We start from the raw sequence: 18,721 nt of genomic DNA on the forward strand, positions 1-18,721 counted from the left end.
AAACTCAAACTCGGTAATGTCATGGTCTGAAGTCTGTGGGTTTACGGCAATGTTACATTATTGGGAGGAAAGTAGCGGAGGTGTATGTTGAAAGAGTGTGTGTGTGTGTGTGTGTGTGTGTGTGTGTGTGTGTGTGTGTGTGTGTGTGTGTGTGTGTGTGTGTGTGTGTGTGTGTGTGTGTGTGTGTGTGTGTGTGTGTGTGTGTGTGTGTGTGTGTGTGTGTGTGTGTGGACGTGTTTAACCAGAAGTCCCCACAAGAATATTGTAAACGAATAAAATTTGAACAACTGGGGACATTTTTTTAGTCACCACACGGTCAAATGCTATTTCTAGGGGGTGTAGGGTTAAGGTTAGAATACGTTTTAGGGTTAGAATTAGGTTTAGGGTTAGGGGCCAGGGCTAGTTTTAGGGTTAGGAGCTAGGGTTAGTTTAGGGTTACGGTTAGGTTTGGGGGTTAAGGTTAGGGTAAGGGTTGGAGTTAGGGCTAGGTTTAGGGGTTAGGGAAAATAGGATTTTGAATGGGACTGAATTGTGTGTCCCCACAAGGTTAATTATACAAGACTGTGTGTGTGTGTGTGTGTATGTGTGTGTGTGTGTGTGTGTGTGTGTGTGTGTGTGTGTGTGTGTGTGTGTGTGTGTGTGTGTGTGTGTGTGTGTGTGTGTGTGTGTACATATTGTAGTGAACCACTGGAGAGAGTTTTGACTTCTGATGTTATGTCAACATGCAGGAACACAAACACATTTGGCCATAAATATCCATGGGGTCGCTAGTATACAAGACTGAGTTTGAATGTGTGTGTGAATGCATTGGTTCAGTCAGTACATAGTAGGGATCTGACCCTGACACTCTGGTGGTCATGTAGGCCAGGACAGAAGACTCCCAGGGTCCTTAGCCTTCATCCGCAGGGCCACCAGGCTGGATGGCTTATACTCGGTCTCGGGCCCCGGCTCAAAGGAGTGGCCCCCGAGGGCCCCAGGGAAGCTGTGGAGGGAGTAGAGGCCGTTGATGCCAGGGTGGTGTGGGGGGTGATGGTGAGGGTGGTGAGGGTGGCTGGAGGACGGGGGCATGCCCATGAAGCCCACAGAGGAGAGGTTGCTGTGGGGGTGGGGGTAGGGGGTCATACAGGAGGAAGACATGGTGTCAGGGCCCAGGACACAGCCCCCACCGGACCCCCCGCCCCCTCCTGCACCTGGCCACAGGTTGCTCTGCATCTACAGGGGAAGAGAGTAGTCAGATCAGAGACCAATGACGAAGCGCCACTGATAGGCTACATAAAGATAATTCCCATCATGCTATTTGAAATGTAAATGCCAATGCTTGGTAATTCAATGTTGGGGGGTCTATCAAGGGTTTTGGTCTTGAATCATTATTAATGTATTTATTTATTAATTGATTGATTGCTTGCTTGCTTGATTGATTGATTGGTTGATTGGTTGATTGGTTGATTGGTTGATTGGTTGATTGGTTGATTGGTTTAAAGGATTCCAATTAGTCTGTGATTGATAAAGATAGAAGGGTTATAGCTAGTGATCTATGTGTCAGTGTGTATCTATCTAGTACCTATTGGAGGGAGATATCGTACATAGTAACCAAATATCTATGTGTCAGGGTGTACCTGGTACGTAGAGATATCATATGTAGCAGCAAAGTGGTTTCGCACCTCCTGGATCTTCCCGTAGCGTTCCCTCTTCCTCCACTTGGCCCGGCGGTTCTGGAACCATACCTGACGAATGAAGAGAGAGAGATATTAGAGAGATTATTTCCTCTACCAATATATAGGGCCCCTGCCTTGCCATGTTCCTACCTGCCTGAAAGATGTTTGGCTTCAATTGGTTTCAATAGAACATTTAAATAGGCCCTGGGATATCGATTCATCTGAGGGGGACAAATATCATCTGCAAACTGTTAAAGAGTTGCCACCTCCGTTAGCTACTGTAGCAGCAGGGTAGGAGGCTTTTGTATTTTCTGTGTAGCGTGGCGTTGCTGTACCTGTACACGGGCCTCTGTGAGTTCGGTCCTGAGGGCCAGCTGTTCCCGGGCGTAAACGTCAGGGTAGTGAGTCTTCTGAAACACCTTCTCCAGCTCCTCCAACTGGAAGGTGCTGAAGGTGGTGCGGTTACGCCGCTTCTTGTTCTTGCCCGACAGGTCGATGGAGTCTGCTATGGAGTCCCCTGGTTGGAGACCGTTGGTTGGCTCCTTCAGCTTGATGCAGCAGTCCGAGCCAATCACAGGGTAGCCCATGGGCTTGGGACCCGCCTTCTCTCTGGCTGAGGGAAGGAAAGAGAGAAAGGTGGTGTAGAAACAAACTGTGTGTGTGTGTGTGTGTGTGTGTGTGTGTGTGTGTGTGTGTGTGTGTGTGTGTGTGTGTGTGTGTGTGTGTGTGTGTGTGTGTGTGTGTGTGTGTGTGTGTGTGTGTATGTGCGTGCATGTGTGTGCGTGCGTGTGTATGTGTGAAAAAAGTAAATTGAGGCAGCAATGTAATATTCTCCACAATAATAAACTGGATTCATTAACGTCCACTGTTAGAGGCAGCAATGTAATATTCTCCACAATAATAAACAGGATGAAGCCACACGCAGGCTTGTCTTTTCTCAGGAGATATGACTAAGATCTGGAGGAGGAGGAAGTTGGGTTAGAAAGGAGTGAACGTTCCCATGTTGTCTCAGGGGTCCCCCAGCTCATCCCCCAATACGAGGTGAGAAGAACTGGTCTGATGAGAAACGACGGCATGAGAGCCAACCATGGCTGCCTGTGGTATCGTTTTACTACATGAACAAATCTGTATGAGATAGTGTTGGAAATAAACAATAAACGTGTGGTTTAGTCACATCTGACCAGACACAACATTCCAGCCCACTGCAACACGGTTTGTTTTGATCGCTGCGCCACCTTGAATTAAGGTAATGAATCACTGAGCAGAAAACAAACTCTGATGTGTTTTGGCTTTTGCGGGGTTCACATAGACGTGGTGTTTCAGGTAATTTTACGGACAGAAGATATTACAGATTTTTCCAAGTAATTTAACTTTATGTTAAATGTCTTTATGAAGACTGAAAATGTCATTATGTGACTGCTTCTCTTATTCTAAGTACACATTTGTGACATTGTGAGTCCCAAATAATTTCAGTTATTAGTCAATTTAGAAAGTTAGAAATTCGACCCCATTTCACCCATATTTGATACAAAGTGTGATTGTGTGTATGAAATAACAAACCAATGACATCGCAATCTACACAGAGTGGACAAAACATTAAGAACACCTGCTCTTTCCATGACATAGACTGACCAGGTACAGCGTACAGTATTATATAGAGCCATTATTGATATGGAACTGCGTTCCATCTCATATTGCTCAAATAAACAGCAAACCTGGTTTAAGAAAGCAGATAAAGCAACACCTGACGGCACAAGGCCTCTCCTCTATCTGACCTAGATAGTTTGTGTGTATGTATTGATATGTTGGCCACGTCTACCTTTTTAGTTATGTCCTTGAGCTGTTCTTGTCTGTTAATGTTCTGTATTATGTCATGTTTCATGTTTTGTGTGGACCCCAGGAAGAGTAGCTGCTGCTTTTGCAACAGCTAATGGGGATCCTAATAAAATACCAGGTGGATCCAGGTGAAAGCTATAATCCCTTATTGATGTCACTTGTTAAATCCACTTCAATCAGTGTAGTACATTTACATTTTAGTCATTTAGCAGACGCTCTTATCCAGAGCGACTTACAGTTAGTGAGTGCATACATTATTTTTCATACTGGCCCCCCGTGGGAATCGAACCCACAACCCTCGCGTTGCAAACACCACGCTCTACCAACTGAGCTACATCCCTGCCGGCCATTCCCTCCCCTACCCTGGGCCAATTGTGCGCCGCCCCATGGGTCTCCCGGTCGCGGACAGCTACAACAGAGCCTGGATTTGAACCAGGATCTCTAGTGGCACAGCTAGCACTGCGATGCAGTGCCTTAGACCACTGCGCCACTCGGGAGTTAGATGAAGGGGAGGAGACAGGTTAAAGAAGGATTTTTAAGCCATGAGACAATTGAGACATGGATTGTGTATGTGTGCCATTCAGAGGGTGAATGGGCAAGACAAAAGATTGAAGTGCCTTTGAACAGGGTATGGTAGTAGGTGCCAGGCGCACTAGTTTGTGTCAAGAACTGCAACGCTGCTGGGTTTTTCACACTCAACAGTTTCCCGTGTGTATCAAGAATGGTCCACCACCCAAAGGACATCCAGCCAACTTGACATAACTGTGGGAAGCATTGGGAGTCAACATGGGCCAGAATCCCTGTGGAACGCTTTCGACACCTTGTAGAGTCCATTCCCCCGACGAATTGAGGCTGTTCTGAGGGCAAATATTAGGAAGGTGTTCTTAATGTTTTGTGCACTCAGTGTATATGCATCCATTCATGTATGCGATACAAGCTCCTTCCTTATAGTACCATAGTGTTTTACTCTGGGTGTGTTTAGATGACTGGACTGTACCATAATGTTTTACTCTGGGTGTGTTTAGATGACTGGACTGTACCATAATGTTTTACTCTGGGTGTGTTTAGATGACTGGACTGTACCATAGTGTTTTACTCTGGGTGTGTTTAGATGACTGGACTGTACCATAGTGTTTTACTCTGGGTGTGTTTAGATGACTGGACTGTACCATAATGTTTTACTCTGGGTGTGTTTAGATGACTGGACTGTACCATAGTGTTTTACTCTGGGTGTGTTTAGATGACTGGACTGTACCATAGTGTTTTACTCTGGGTGTGTTTAGATGACTGGACTGTACCATAATGTTTTACTCTGGGTGTGTTTAGATGACTGGACTGTACCATAATAGATGTTTGGATGATGTTGTTCATGTTAATTGTCCCCCACAATGAAATCAGGGAGGGGACTGTGGATCTGTCTCCGTCCGTTAGTACCTTGGTACATTATAGTAATAGTAATTAACTGAAATATGTTAGTCACACGCGATATCTCAGTTGGCCCAAGGTGGGGACGCTGCATCGTTTGTGGGGACGACATGTTTACTGTTACCTTGTTACAGTATGTCTAACTCTGTGGTCCCAGAAGAGAACCGCTCTCCCTCAAGTATCTGCACTCTCCCTCTGTCCTAATGTCATATCCAAGTCCAACAGCCTTACGCAGGGACCATCGAGAGCAGTCATTTAACATCAACCTAATTCAATTTCTGTCCCAGACAGAGAGCTTTTCATTCACCACAACACAACATTCCTGTCCTGCATCAAACATTGAAACCCTACACCCTATTTAGTGCATAACCTTTGACCGGGACCCTTAGGACTCTGGTCAAAAAGTAGTGCACTATATAGGGAAAAGGATGGCATTTGGGACGCACCCATGCTATCCATTTAGAGCCAACCTCACACCCTAGTTCATCATGCCAAGAGATTGGAAAGAGGTTATTAAGATTTTTACAGTCTAAGAATAGGTACTAAGAAACACGCCTGATATGCTGTAGTGTAGCTTTTACCAAGAGCCCACATCCTGTCTCCCTACGGTCCAGCGTAATTGGAGATGTACAGTATGTGAAATGCATTACAATACTGTACAGTCGAGATAAAGTCAAAATGGACCAATGTGAGTATACTGACATCATGGGGAAATTTCAGCTGTTCCCTCCCTGGCCTCTTGTTCTGTACATGAAATACTGCATGATCAGATGTCAGACATACAGTATCTTTGGTAAAATGTTAAATTTCAGGAGCTTTGGATTGGGTTTAACAGTATCTTATAATTCACTTCTTATGCAGATTAGATAATGAGATTGAAGTCTTGAAGCATTAGTAACAAGTTTTGATAAAATAGCATTTTTTTGTAATTTAACTTTCCAAATGTAAAATGTCAAGAAAATGTCAACACGCATGAGATCTCAGTTTAGGAATACCTGGTAAATTCAACACCCCCCCCCCCCCCCCCCCCCCCCCCCGCTCTACCATCCCTAAACCCTAACCATCCCCCTTCCAAGGACTGATAGACAAAACAGAAAGACTAGTCTGCCTTTGAAGGTGTGTGAGTCTGACTGTGGCCCCAGAATGTTGGAGAGCAATGAAGTGTCCTGTGGACCACATCTCCACTGACCCAGAAACCAACACTCTGGTTAAACTGCTTTAGAGTTCACAGACTGACAACAAATGGATTCTCTTGTCCAATAAAAAGTATTCTAATCATACCAATATTTGGGGCTCTCGGCATCGCAGTATTATATGGTCAACAACCCCTATTTAGAAAAGTTTAATGAAAACTCTTTCATTAAGTGTTTTAATAAAAAACCCTTTGTGTGTGTGCATGCGTGTGTATGCATGCCTGCTTATGTGTCAAGTGTGTGTGTGTGTGTGTGTGTGTGTGTGTGTGTGTGTGTGTGTGTGTGTGTGGTGTGTGTGTGTGTGTGTGTGTGTGTGTGTGTGTGAGTGCATGTGTATGCATGCCTGCGTATGTGTCAAGTGTGTGTGTGTGTGTGTGTGTGTGTGCGTGTGTGAGAGAGTGTGAGTGTGTGTGAGAGTGTGAGTGTGTGTGTGTGTGTTAAGTCAATCAATCAATCAATTTTATTTTATATAGCCCTTCTTACATCAGCTAATATCTCGAAGTGCTGTACAGAAACCCAGCCTAAAACCCCAAACAGCTAGTAATGCAGGTGTAGAAGCACGGTGGCTAGGAAAGTGTTTGCTAATATCTGAAGAATCTAAGAAAATAAATCTTAATTCAAGACCACAGGCAAAGCCTATGGAACTAGAATATTATCAAGTCCATTTGAAATCAGACCACGCTGTTATCTAGATTGCAGATAAAGATTAACTGTCAAGATGGAGGCTCTCTGCTCCATCATACGGCTGTCTTTGGCAACGACATGAATCAGACTGAGGTATGTTATTCTGAACACATACATCACTAAGTCCTTATCAGAATTCACATGCCTTCATTGGCAACTTTAGAGGATGGATTACAAACGTTAATAAATAACACTGAAGAATCATTTCATTTCCTAAGACTTAAGTTCATGGGATATTATACAAGTGCAATAAAGTGTTTCAGACTTGGACTGCCATATTGGTGCATGCCTCAAGCCAAAGAATTCTGATCAAATCTCACATTAATTAATCTCATCAGTACATTAACCGAGTTGAACATTATCCACAAATTTGCATTGCATTTTCAGTTTTTATATCTTTAAGTTAATCTAGTTCTTTAAGTTTTAATTCATTGAATATATTTTATAATTATTTAGATTAATATAATAAAATGCCATTTAGCAGATGCTTTTATCCAAAGCGATTTACAGTCATGTGTGCATACATTTTTACGTATGGGTGGTCCCGGGGATCGAACCCACTACCCTGGCGTTACAAGCGCCATGCTCTACCAATTGAACTACAGAGGACCATATAATAATTTAGATAATGTTCTAAATGTGTTTAAATGTGATAATATTGCAAAAAAAATAAAACTGAAAAGTTTGATGTAAATAACAAAAGGACAGTCAACATTTGAATAAAGCACATCTTGAGAATCTAATTTGGATATGTGTAACAATTTTAGCTATTCAGAAACAAAAACAGAACTTTTGGATAAGAAACATGATCGATTTAAAATAAACTCTAACTGTATTATTTTTTTTGTTTGTTTCGTTTATGAATGTATTTTGTGAAGGCTGCACGGGATTGGTGTGATAATACGATGTGTATGGCACGGGTGGAAGCTTCCTGCACCGACGCCGTAATCACGCACCTAGACGGCTCAGTCACTTTCTGACCTTTGGCCCGCGCGCACTTCACATCAAAACTAATTGTGACTACCAGTGTCAAGTGCAGATAAAACCTGATGACATATTTATCACCAGTGAGGTGCGTCCACTTTTACCAAGTGATTTTTTACATTGTGATAGCCTACATTTGGTGACAAAACTATGGTAACCTAAAGGCTAAAAGAATGACGTTTTTAGATATAGTTGCACATTCATTTGAGTAGGCCTAGACAATTACAGTGGGCTATATTATTTTGTAGTCGTCTAGGCGTATAACATGCCATGGCCTTATATTCGTGTTTTAACATTGTATTAACATTTTATAGAGCAACATTGGGGAAATTATGTTCACCAAAACAGAGTTAAATTCTGAAAAGGAGCTCGCAAAGAACGAAATATAGGCCTAATTCAATATGTCAGCCTATTACGATCATTTGTAGACTAAATAAGGTGTTCAGATCTATACTACAAAGTAATTCCTTTATTTTGGGGGGGATTTCTTTGACCGGGGCCTGCTGTGTGGACGAATAAAGTATTTCGATGGTCAATTGGAACATGATCATAATATATTCAAATAAGATGATCAATAATATAATTGTAGGTGAACCAATTAAAACCAGACATTTAGTGAAAATGAATTGATCATTGGAGACGTTTTTTGTCCAAGGCCTTGAAAAATACACAGGCTGTGCAGCGCCAAAGAAACCCTGAAAAATACATTTTTTCCTTCCGAGTCGCCACACTATAAAGACAAAGTTGGAACAATTTGAAGTAGCTGGCAACAGAAATGTTGGTCTCCATGATCTTTTTCACGATGGATATTACCTATGTTTGACAAGTCAAACGGTTTCCACAGGCAATAGACTATTCAGTTAGGCCTATATTATTTTGGTAAATAGCCTACATAATAATAATAATAATAATAATAATAATAATAATAATAATAATAATAATAATAATAATAATAACAATAATAATAATGATAATAATCACGATTATTATGATTATGATATGTATTACTTGTTTCGTAGCCTCACACACTGATGGCCGTGATTTTGATTATTTGTATAAAATCCCCACTTACCCTCCGAGTAGTTTTCATAAAACGAGCCCTTCCCGCTTATTGATAAAACCTTTTGGTCCTGATTAATATGTTCCATGTATTTGCTGTGTTTGTTGGGCGAGGCGCGAGGATTCGTGGAGGCTGCCCGGTGAGTAAAATCCGCGGGCGCACCGTCGTCAAACCGTCCCATGGAGCTCGAGCTGTAGAAGTCACCCTGACCCCGGAGACTCGGACGATGCGCGAGAGGAAGGTGTGTACTTTTCTGTAGTTCGTCGCAGGGAAGGAACGAACCTCCAGAACTATTCTGATCCAAACCGGGAGAGTTATCCGGTGTTGTCCGGTTTGACTGCGAAGAGAAAGACAAACAACTCTCCGCCTCCATCATGAGGTCGGTCCGGCATGCACTTTAACGACTCTACTCTGGTCCCGGTTACAGTGAAAGCAAGGTTTCTGTGAGACCGCGTTTTTTCTGATTATTTTCTTCATTTCAAGTGGGTGGGATTTAGGAGATCAGGAACAAAGACCCGTGAAACAGGGAGGACCAGGCGGGACAGTGGGCTGATATGATCCGCCAAGAATTCAATCACGTGTGATTCCTGTCGCAACAATTAACCTTTTAAATCCTCTGTTTTTAAATCCTCTGTCTTTTAAAGCCTGTGTTTCAGACATAAGGAAGTGGATGGCTGAAAACTTTTTACTTTTAAACTCGGACAAAACAGAGATGCTTGTTCTAGGTCCCAAGAAACAAAGAGATCTTCTGTTAAATCTGACAATTCATCTTGATGGTTGTAAAGTCGTCTCAAATAAAACTGTGAAGGACCTAGGCGTTACTCTTGACCCTGATCTCTCTTTTGACGAACATATCAAGACTGTTTCAAGGACAGCTTTTTTCCATCTACGTAACATTGCAAAAATCAGAAATTTTCTGTCCAAAAATGATGCAGAAAAATTAATCCATGCATTTGTTACTTCTAGATTAGACTACTGCAATGCTCTATTTTCCGGCTACCCGGATAAAGCACTAAATAAACTTCAGTTAGTGCTAAATACGGCTGCTAGAATCCTGACTAGAACCAAGAAATTTGATCATATTACTCCAGTGCTAGCTTCCCTACACTGGCTTCCTGTTAAGGCAAGGGCTGATTTCAAGGTTTTACTGTTAACCTATAAAGCGTTACATGGGCTTGCTCCTACCTATCTTTCCGAGTTGGTCCTGCCGTACATACCAATACGTACGCTACGGTCACAAGACGCAGGCCTCCTAATTGTCCCTAGAATTTCTAAGCAAACAGCGGGAGGCAGGGCTTTCTCCTATAGATCTCCATTTTTATGGAACAGTCTGCCTACCCATGTGAGAGACGCAGACTCGGTCTCAACCTTTAAGTCTTTACTGAAGACTTATCTCTTCAGTAGGTCATATGATTGAGTGTAGTCTGGCCCAGGAGTGTGAAGGTGAACGGAAAGGCTGGAGCAACGAACAGCCCTTGCTGTCTCTGCCAGGCCGGTTCCCCTCTCCACTGGGGTTCTCTGCCTCTAACCCTGTTGCAGGGGCTGAGTCACTGGCCTGCTGGTGCTCTTTCATGCCGTCCCTGGGAGGGGTACGTCAATTGAGTGGGTTGAGTTACTGACGTGATCTTCCTGTCTGGGTTGGCGACCCCCCCCCCCCCTTGGTTTGTGCTGTGGTGGAGACCTCTGTGGGCTATACTCGGCCTTGTCTCAGGATTGTAAGTTGGTGGTTGGGGATATCCCTCTAGTGGTGCGGGGGCTGTGCTTTGGCGGAGTGGGTGGGGTTATATCCTTCCTGTTTGGCCCTGTCCGGGGGTTTCTTCGGATGGGGCCACAGTGTCTCCGGACCGCTCCTGTCTCAGCCTCCAGTATTTATGCTGCAGTAGTTTATGTGTCGGGGGGCTGGGGTTAGTTGGTTATACCTGGAGTACTTCTCCTGTCTTATCCAGTGTCCTGTGTGAATTTAAGTATGCTCTCTCTAATTCTCTCGTTCTCTCTTTCTCTCTGAGAACCTGAGCCCTAGGACCATACGTCAGGACTACCGGGCATGATGACACCCTGCTGCCCCCAGTCCGCCTGGCCTTGCTGCTATTCCAGTTTCAACTGTTCTGCCTGCGGCTACGAAACCCCTACCTGTCCCAGACCTGCTGTTTTCAACTCTAAATGATCGGCTATGAAAAGCCAACTGAGAGACCTGAGCCCTAGGACCATACGTCGGGACTACCGGCCGTGGTGACTCCTTGCTATCCCCAGTCCGCCTGGCCTTGCTGCTATTCCAGTTTAAACTGTTCTGCCTGCGGTTATGGAACCCCTACCTGTCCCAGACCTGCTGTTTTAAACTCTAATGATCGGCTATGAAAAGCCAACTGAGATTTATTCCTGATTATTATTTGACCATGCTTGTCACTTATGAACATTTTTGAACATCTTGGCATGGTTCTGTTATAATCTCCACCCGGCACAGCCAGAAGAGGACTGGCCACCCCTCATAGCCTGGTTCCTCTCTAGGTTTCTTCCTAGGTTTTGCCTTTCTAGGGAGTTTTTCCTAGCCACCGTGCTTCTACACCTGCATTACTAGCTGTTTGGGGTTTTAGGCTGGGTTTCTGTACAGCACTTCGAGATATTAGCTGATGTAAGAAGGGCTATATAAAATAAAATTGATTGATTGATTGATCTTTCATTTTGTTAAAAAAACAAACAGATTACTAACTGGGGAAGGGATAGAGAGAGCATTTTACGCAAGGCACATTAAGCAAACATTTAGGCGTTTTGTTGTGTTCAGTGCCAAATGGCCAAATGCGCCCGAGGAAATGTATTTGCCATTGGTGCCCTAATTTTTGCACTGTGTTTTATAGATCATATTATTTTAGACCCAACTGGCTGGATTAATGTAAATGCAACAGTAATTCATTGTAATTGAGTTCAGGGAATTTGGGGGATAGCCTATCGATGAATGTCTTGTATTATATTGGATCATTATTTGTTGGCTAAAATCCACGCACAACGCTTGATTTGCAAGCTCTTTTTGATGCTCTTTCTCAAATGCATTCTACTAGAAATGTTAGAATACACATCATTTCAGGAGAACACTGTCGAAACAGATTAGAAAAAATGGTGTACCATTTGTTAGGCTTTTTTTTTTTTTTTTTTTTTAATGCTATTGGCTTCATTTTGAATATCCACAACGAAACTGAACTAACAAAGGCATTTTGGTTGAATATTAATATCACCTAAATCTACTGAATAGACGAGATATCTTAGTAATGCGACAACTTTTTGTTGTTGTTGCCCATCAATTATCCTTCACAGAACCGTTCAAGCAATTGGAACAGGATTTGACCTTATGCTGCTCGGCTGTGGGGCTGAATAATGCATTTAACACAAATAAAACTGACACAGAAATAATTATTTTGACCGCTGCCATGTCCCAACAGTCTTTTGGCAGTCGGAGCGGGTAGAAAGTGTTTGTCATCTGAATCCTCTGTTTTTCGGACCGTCTTGAGGGGGATGTTATCATTGACAGACTTTCATATTCGATATGGATATTTCTTGCTTTCTTGTGGCATTTGCTTGTTTCCATTTATTTTCAAAATAGCTTATTTTTACAATTCTTGAGACAGTCCCTGAGTTAAAAACAACAACAAAACAAAATAGCATGAAATCAAATAGGGTATAAGGACGTTTAACAAATGTAATGCAATAACTCAGTTGCAATTTGAGAATTGCAAATAAAAAAATGTCTAAACAAACGTGCAGTTGATTATTTCAGAGGTCCGAGGTAAATAGAAACTGAAGATATTCGGAATAACTATGTACAATATCGAATGAAATAAATCATGGCCTCGTTTCCCAGAGCCTTTGTAGCGTTGAGATCGTTGGAACCGTCTTTCGATGTCTCTTCAGTAGCCGAGGTGTTTCCCAGAGCCTTCGTTAGTAACGTGACTTTTTAAAAACCTTCGCACATCTACGAGTGATCCAGATAACTCGTAGAGCAGCCTTGGTGTATCGTTAGATGTTTTTTTTTTGCCTTTACGCGTCACTTTATTCACAGAAGATCTCCGCTAAACATATAATCAAGTTGTTTAGGCTATCAGTCTGACTGTGACTGCGGATAACTTCAGAATGAAGTTGACTACAAATACAAAGTTGCCAAAGTATTTGCAATTGTTACAAACAAGTGAAGGATACAATTATGCTTCAACTGAAAACCGAGACTACTGCATTAATATATATATATACACATATAGGCTACATGGGCCTATAAAGGCTATTTAAATCATATTGAAATCAATTTAATGTTCAATCAATTGAGTTCTATTTTTGCGACTAGGCTACTGTCTGTAATTTTTGCCTCAACGTGTTTCATGATGTGTGACAAGGTGACAACAATAATGTGCCCAATCTGTAATTTAGTGAATTATTATTGGTTAAGCATAATACACCACCTAAATAGCTTATTAGCAGCAATGGGTGGAAATATCTCTCTAGGAGCTGATCCGTCGTCAGTATTGTGGAATAATTATAACGTTAAGGTAAGACTTGAATGGAGTTAGCGAACATCCGCTCTTCGTGCTTGTTTGGGAAACTTAAAAAGTTGGCTAGTAAATAACAATGCATCTGGTACGATCATCGTAGATCATCGTAATGCCTAAGTTAGAGCTCAACTGGGAAACGAGGCCCTGATACATTAGAAAGCCTCTACACATTTTAGAAATGTCCATGGAACATTATCAGAAATGTAAAATAAAAAAACACTTTTGGAACATTATCAGAAATGTAAAATAAAAAAACACTTTCATTCATTAGGCCTACTGAAGTTAATGCTTTGCAGATGATACAGTGTCAAAACCAAACATCGTCAATCACCAGCCATAACAGGCTAAACAGGGAGAGGGTCGTATAGTACCATAATGTCATTTCATTTAAAAAAGGAAGGTTTGTTAAATAGTTATCAGATCCGTAGGCCTAAACAGGCTACTTTGTAATACATCAATAAATAAAAGCGTTTTTGCCTATTTATGAGGCTAAATATAGTGCAGGTGGCCATTACCTCAAACATTAATTCATTGGAGTGTAAAATCACCGAAGTTGTGATTTCACTGAAAATAAATGAGATTGCAAGGGAATCATTGTTTTCTCGGGGAATCTAGGCCTACGACCTTTGAGTTCCATTTGAAATGAACAGAAGAGGTTAACCAATTTAAGACACTGTAAAACATCAATGCATCCCAGTTGGCTTTTAAATTAAATTATTCAATTGACTTTTCACTACTCAGAAGTATATTTCCAGGTGAATAGAATGAACCTTAAATAACGTCAGCTTCTAGTAAATAGTCCTTGGAACTTGAGGTTTAGTTATTGGAAAATACTGAAAAAGTTACCACTTTACTGTGATCAACATAATGTTACTATAAAAATAGACATTTAAGCACTCTCTTAAAATTCAAACGTTTTATGGCGGGCAGTCCAGGGTCACCTATTATTTATTGTTCCTAGAATAAATAGCTACAGGTTAGGCAAAAGAAAGTCGACGCATGAGCAAACAAGTCATACATACACGCATTCTCTGATTCTCATTTTCACTCTAAAATATAAAACACACAAAGTTTGACTACTCTGCAGAAAGATGTAGCCTGTAAGATGAAAGGAATCTGACTGTTGATATTGACATGGGATCTCCAATCTGCGCCTCCATCTCTAAACACGGTGCACTTACGGAGCTCAGAAATGGCAACGTTGGTTTTGAAGACATCTCATAATTTTCTGGATACCTATGGAGGCAGCATGGAGCCAAACATGATGGACAAGTATGTAAACACCCGGTCCATTTGGGTATACAGGGGACATAAGCACCGTTTTATTTAGTGTGGCGTTCCAAAAGCCTAAACTGTCAACAGAGAAGGGAAGCTATATAACTTCACTATAACATACCAAAATTGCATGACGTGTGCAGTTAGAGGAAACGTCTACCATTGCAGAACTCGTTTTCTGGTTTATAGTTTATAGTGGGCTACTGTATTACTAACATATGCCTAAATCCACTCTACAGCACAGCCTCCACCAACATCCCACTGGGCACACACTGGTTGAATCAACATTGTTTCCATTTCAAAGAAATTACGTTGCACCAACGTGGAATAGACGTTGAATTGAAGTCTGTGCACAGTGGGATATCTGTGGATCCACAGTCAGCCACATTCCCAAGTTGGTCATTTCAGAACAAAATTAGATGTCCATAAAACACTCACAAACAAACACCTGAATGTTATGCTTTTACTCTCCTGACCCAAAAGGAGCGATCATGATCCAAAAGGAGCGATCATGACCCAAAGCCAGAGTGCAAGCTGGTTCTAGAAGTTGCTCACACAAATTACAAAGACATGACTACTTAACAAGTGGAGAAGACTGGCTGCTTTAAGATCTGCCTGATTTGTGTCCTGACTTAATGTAATTAATGTGCAACATGACTCCGATTATATTATCTGAGTCAAGAGAAGAGAGCACGGAGAGGCCGGAGAGAGTGTTGTCCTGGGGTCGTTCCATATGATTTCAATCACTTTCTGACTGCACGCCTTTTGATTTGAATGCGAAAACATTCAGGAGATAAGAGGTGCTCAAAGTTGACCCATTTTGGCATACCCCACCCTACCATGAGACATCCAGGTATGCAAAACTTTGAGCACCTCTAATCTCCTGAATGTTTTTGCATTCAGTAAAAAAAAGAAAACTTTGAGCACCTCTCATCTCCTGAATATATATATATATACACACATTACCGGTCACATTTTTAGAACACCTACTCATTCAAGGGTTATTCTTTATTTTTACTATTCGCTACATTGTAGAATAATAGTGAAGACATTAAAACTATGAAATAACACATATGGAATCATGTAGTAACCAAAAAAGTGTTAAACAAATCAAAATACATTTTATATTTGAGATTATTCAAATAATCACCCTTTGCCTTGATGACAGCTTTGCACACTCTTGGCATTCTCTCAACCAGCTTCACATATGCTGAGCACTTGTTGGCTGCTTTTCCTTCACTCTGCGGTCTGACTCTTCCCAAACCATCTCAATTTGGTTGAGGTCGGGGGATTGTGGAGGCCAGGTCATCTGATGCAGCACTCTATCACTCTCCTTCTTGGTAAAATAGCCCGTACACAGCCTGGAGGTGTGTTGGGTCATTGTCCTGTTGAAAAACAAATGATAGTCCCACTAAACTCAAACCAGATTGGATGGCGTATCGCTGCAGAATGCTGTTGTATCCATGCTGATTGTGTGCCTTGAATTCTAAATAAATCACAGACAGTGTCACCATCAAAGCACCCCCACACCATAACACCTCCTCCTCCATGCTTTACGGTGGGAAATACACATGCGGAGATCATCCGTTCACCCACACCGCGTCTCATAAAGACATGGCGGTTGGAACCAAAAATCTCAAATTTGGACTCCACACCAAATGACACATTTCCACCAGTCTAATGTCCATTGCTCGTGTTTCTTGGCCCAAGCAAGTCTCTTCTTCTTATTGGTGTCCTTTAGTAGTGGTTTCTTTGCAGCAATTCGACCATGAAGGCCTGATTCACACAGTCTCCTCTGAACAGTTGATGTTGAGATGTGTCTGTTACTTGAACTCCGTGAAGCATTTATTTGGGCTGCAATTTCTCCAGCTCTAATTAACTTATCCTCTGCAGCAGAGGTAACTCTGGGTCTTCCATTCCTGTGGCGGTCCTCATGAGAGCCAGTTTCATCATAGCGCTTGATGGTTTTTGCGACTGCACATGAAGAAACTTTCAAAGTACTTGAAATGTTCCATATTGACTGACCTTCATGTCTTACAGTGATGATGGACTGTAATTTCTCTTTGCTTATTTGAGCTGTTCTTGCCATAATATGGACTTGGTCTTTTACCAAATAGGGCTATCTTCTGTATAGTTGTTTGTGTTGTGCCCACCATCGGTTGAGACTCGGCATGCTCTTGAATACAGGGTGGGTGTCATGTTTAGGCTGATAAATGTACTAAAATACAAATACAATTTACATTTCAACTTTCAAATCGTACCACAAAGACGGTTGTAGGTTCACACATCTGAGAATGTTGACTTGAGTGGGAATATCCATTGTTTTAAATTAAATTGTCAAGCTTCCGTAAGAAACCTATTGGATTCTAAATGATGTACCAGCTAAATTGCAGTGGTCTGAAGGGATAGTTCCATTCTATGAATTCTGTTTCTATGATTTAAATGACACCCACACTGTATTCAAGAGTATGCTGTGTTTCAACCGATGGCGGGCACAACACATTATGTAAATTAGGGTCTAAGCTACAACATTATGCGAAAATGAGACAAATTTGAGTTGACACGTTTTTAGATAATTAACGTTAAAGGTATAAAAAAAAAAGGATATCATTGTTTATATATTTTTCCAAGAAATTATAAAATAGTTTGAAACCCTGTTTGTAAACTTTCAAATTATATCAAACTCAACCCTTTATCTTTTTCTGTGATCATGACCTGGATGTCTAATGATAGGGTGGGGTATGGCAAGGTTTCATTTAAATCAAAAGGGGTGCAGTTAGAAAGTGATTGAATTAATATGGGTGGCAGGTAGCCTAGCGGTTAAGAGCGGTTTGAATCCCCAAACTGACCAGGTGAAAAATCTGCCGATGTGCCCTTGAGCAAGGCACTTAACCCCAATTACTCCTGTAAGAGGCTCTGGACAGAGAGGAAGATTCGAAAGCGAGAGGTTTCACTCTGGCCAAAATAAAGCCAATGTTTTTCTATGGGCTTATTTTGGCCCTAAACTTGTCGCCTGCCTTCCCGCCTTTGGGAAAACGGCTTCCATTGTTAGGGCGGAGACATGGGTATCTCATCATTATATACAGATCTCTGCTCTGGATAAGCGCGTCTGCTAAATGCCTACAATGTAAATGAATGACCCCTTGTTGTCTTGTTACTTACATTTTAGCAGTCGCTCTACTTCAGCAGACGCTCGAGTGCATACATTATTTTTTATACTGGCACCCCGTGGGAATCGAACCCACAACCCTGGCGTTGCAAACACCATGCTCTACCAACTGAGCTACATCCCTGCCGGCCATTCCCTCCCCTACCCTGGGCCAATTGTGCGCCGCCCCATGGGTCTCCCGGTCACGGCCGGCTACGACAGAGCCTGGATTTGAACCAGGATCTCTAGTGGCACAGCTAGCACTGCAAGTGCACCGCTTACTCTCCCTTCTCAAGCCCTTTAACTACTAAAGTAGCTACAATCCATCAAACTCTTAAAGGCCACATAACATCGACAATTCATCAAATTCATAGGCTGCGTACCAATTACAACTCTACGTTCTCTCTGTATCGTCATAGGGAAATTAGGAAGAGGACAGGGTTAGAATGTTGTTGCTTAAATCTCACGACAACCATGTCCACTCAGCCTGAGGCGACAGAGAGCTCTGGAACTCAAAGCCCAGCTGAGTAAATGCATTCCAGATATTTGGAGTAAGAAGAGGAGAATGTCTGTGCTGCTCTGCTCTCTGGGGGTATTCACTCAGGTAACAACAGGGTTTCCATGAGGAGGAGAATGTCTGTGCTGCTCTGATCTCTGGGGGTATTGACTCAGGTAACAACAGGGTTTTCATGAATCTTGCCTCGAGAGAGGAGGAGGAGAGAGGAAAATGTAGGAAGAGAGAGGATGTTGTTGAGGATCATGGGTAATATGTTATCTTCTGCTGGATTTGAGTCTCCACCCCTATGCACTGTGTTGTTGGCCTATGACAGGTGTTACTTTAGCCAGGGGTTACTTTAGACAGGGGTTACTTTATTCCAGGGGTTACTTTAGACAGGGGTTACTTTAGCCAGGGGTTACTTTAGCCAGGG

At 42.1% G+C, this 18,721-nt stretch overlaps 1 protein-coding gene across 1 annotated transcript; it reads right to left on the minus strand.

The window, feature by feature from the left end:
* Positions 1 to 855: 855 nt before the first annotated feature.
* Positions 856 to 9,213, minus strand: LOC311147344 (homeobox protein aristaless-like 3; the record flags this gene model as incomplete). Its single annotated transcript, XM_084184030.1, has 4 exons — positions 856 to 1,212; positions 1,617 to 1,724; positions 1,991 to 2,268; positions 8,850 to 9,213. 4 exons carry the CDS (start codon positions 9,211 to 9,213, stop codon positions 856 to 858), a joined length of 1,107 nt encoding a protein of 368 aa, XP_084040156.1.
* Positions 9,214 to 18,721: the final 9,508 nt, after the last annotated feature.

The sequence above is a fragment of the Coregonus lavaretus genome, assembly GCF_964263955.1.
Source record: "Coregonus lavaretus genome assembly, chromosome: 20".
Taxonomy (NCBI): Eukaryota; Metazoa; Chordata; class Actinopteri; order Salmoniformes; family Salmonidae; genus Coregonus; species Coregonus lavaretus.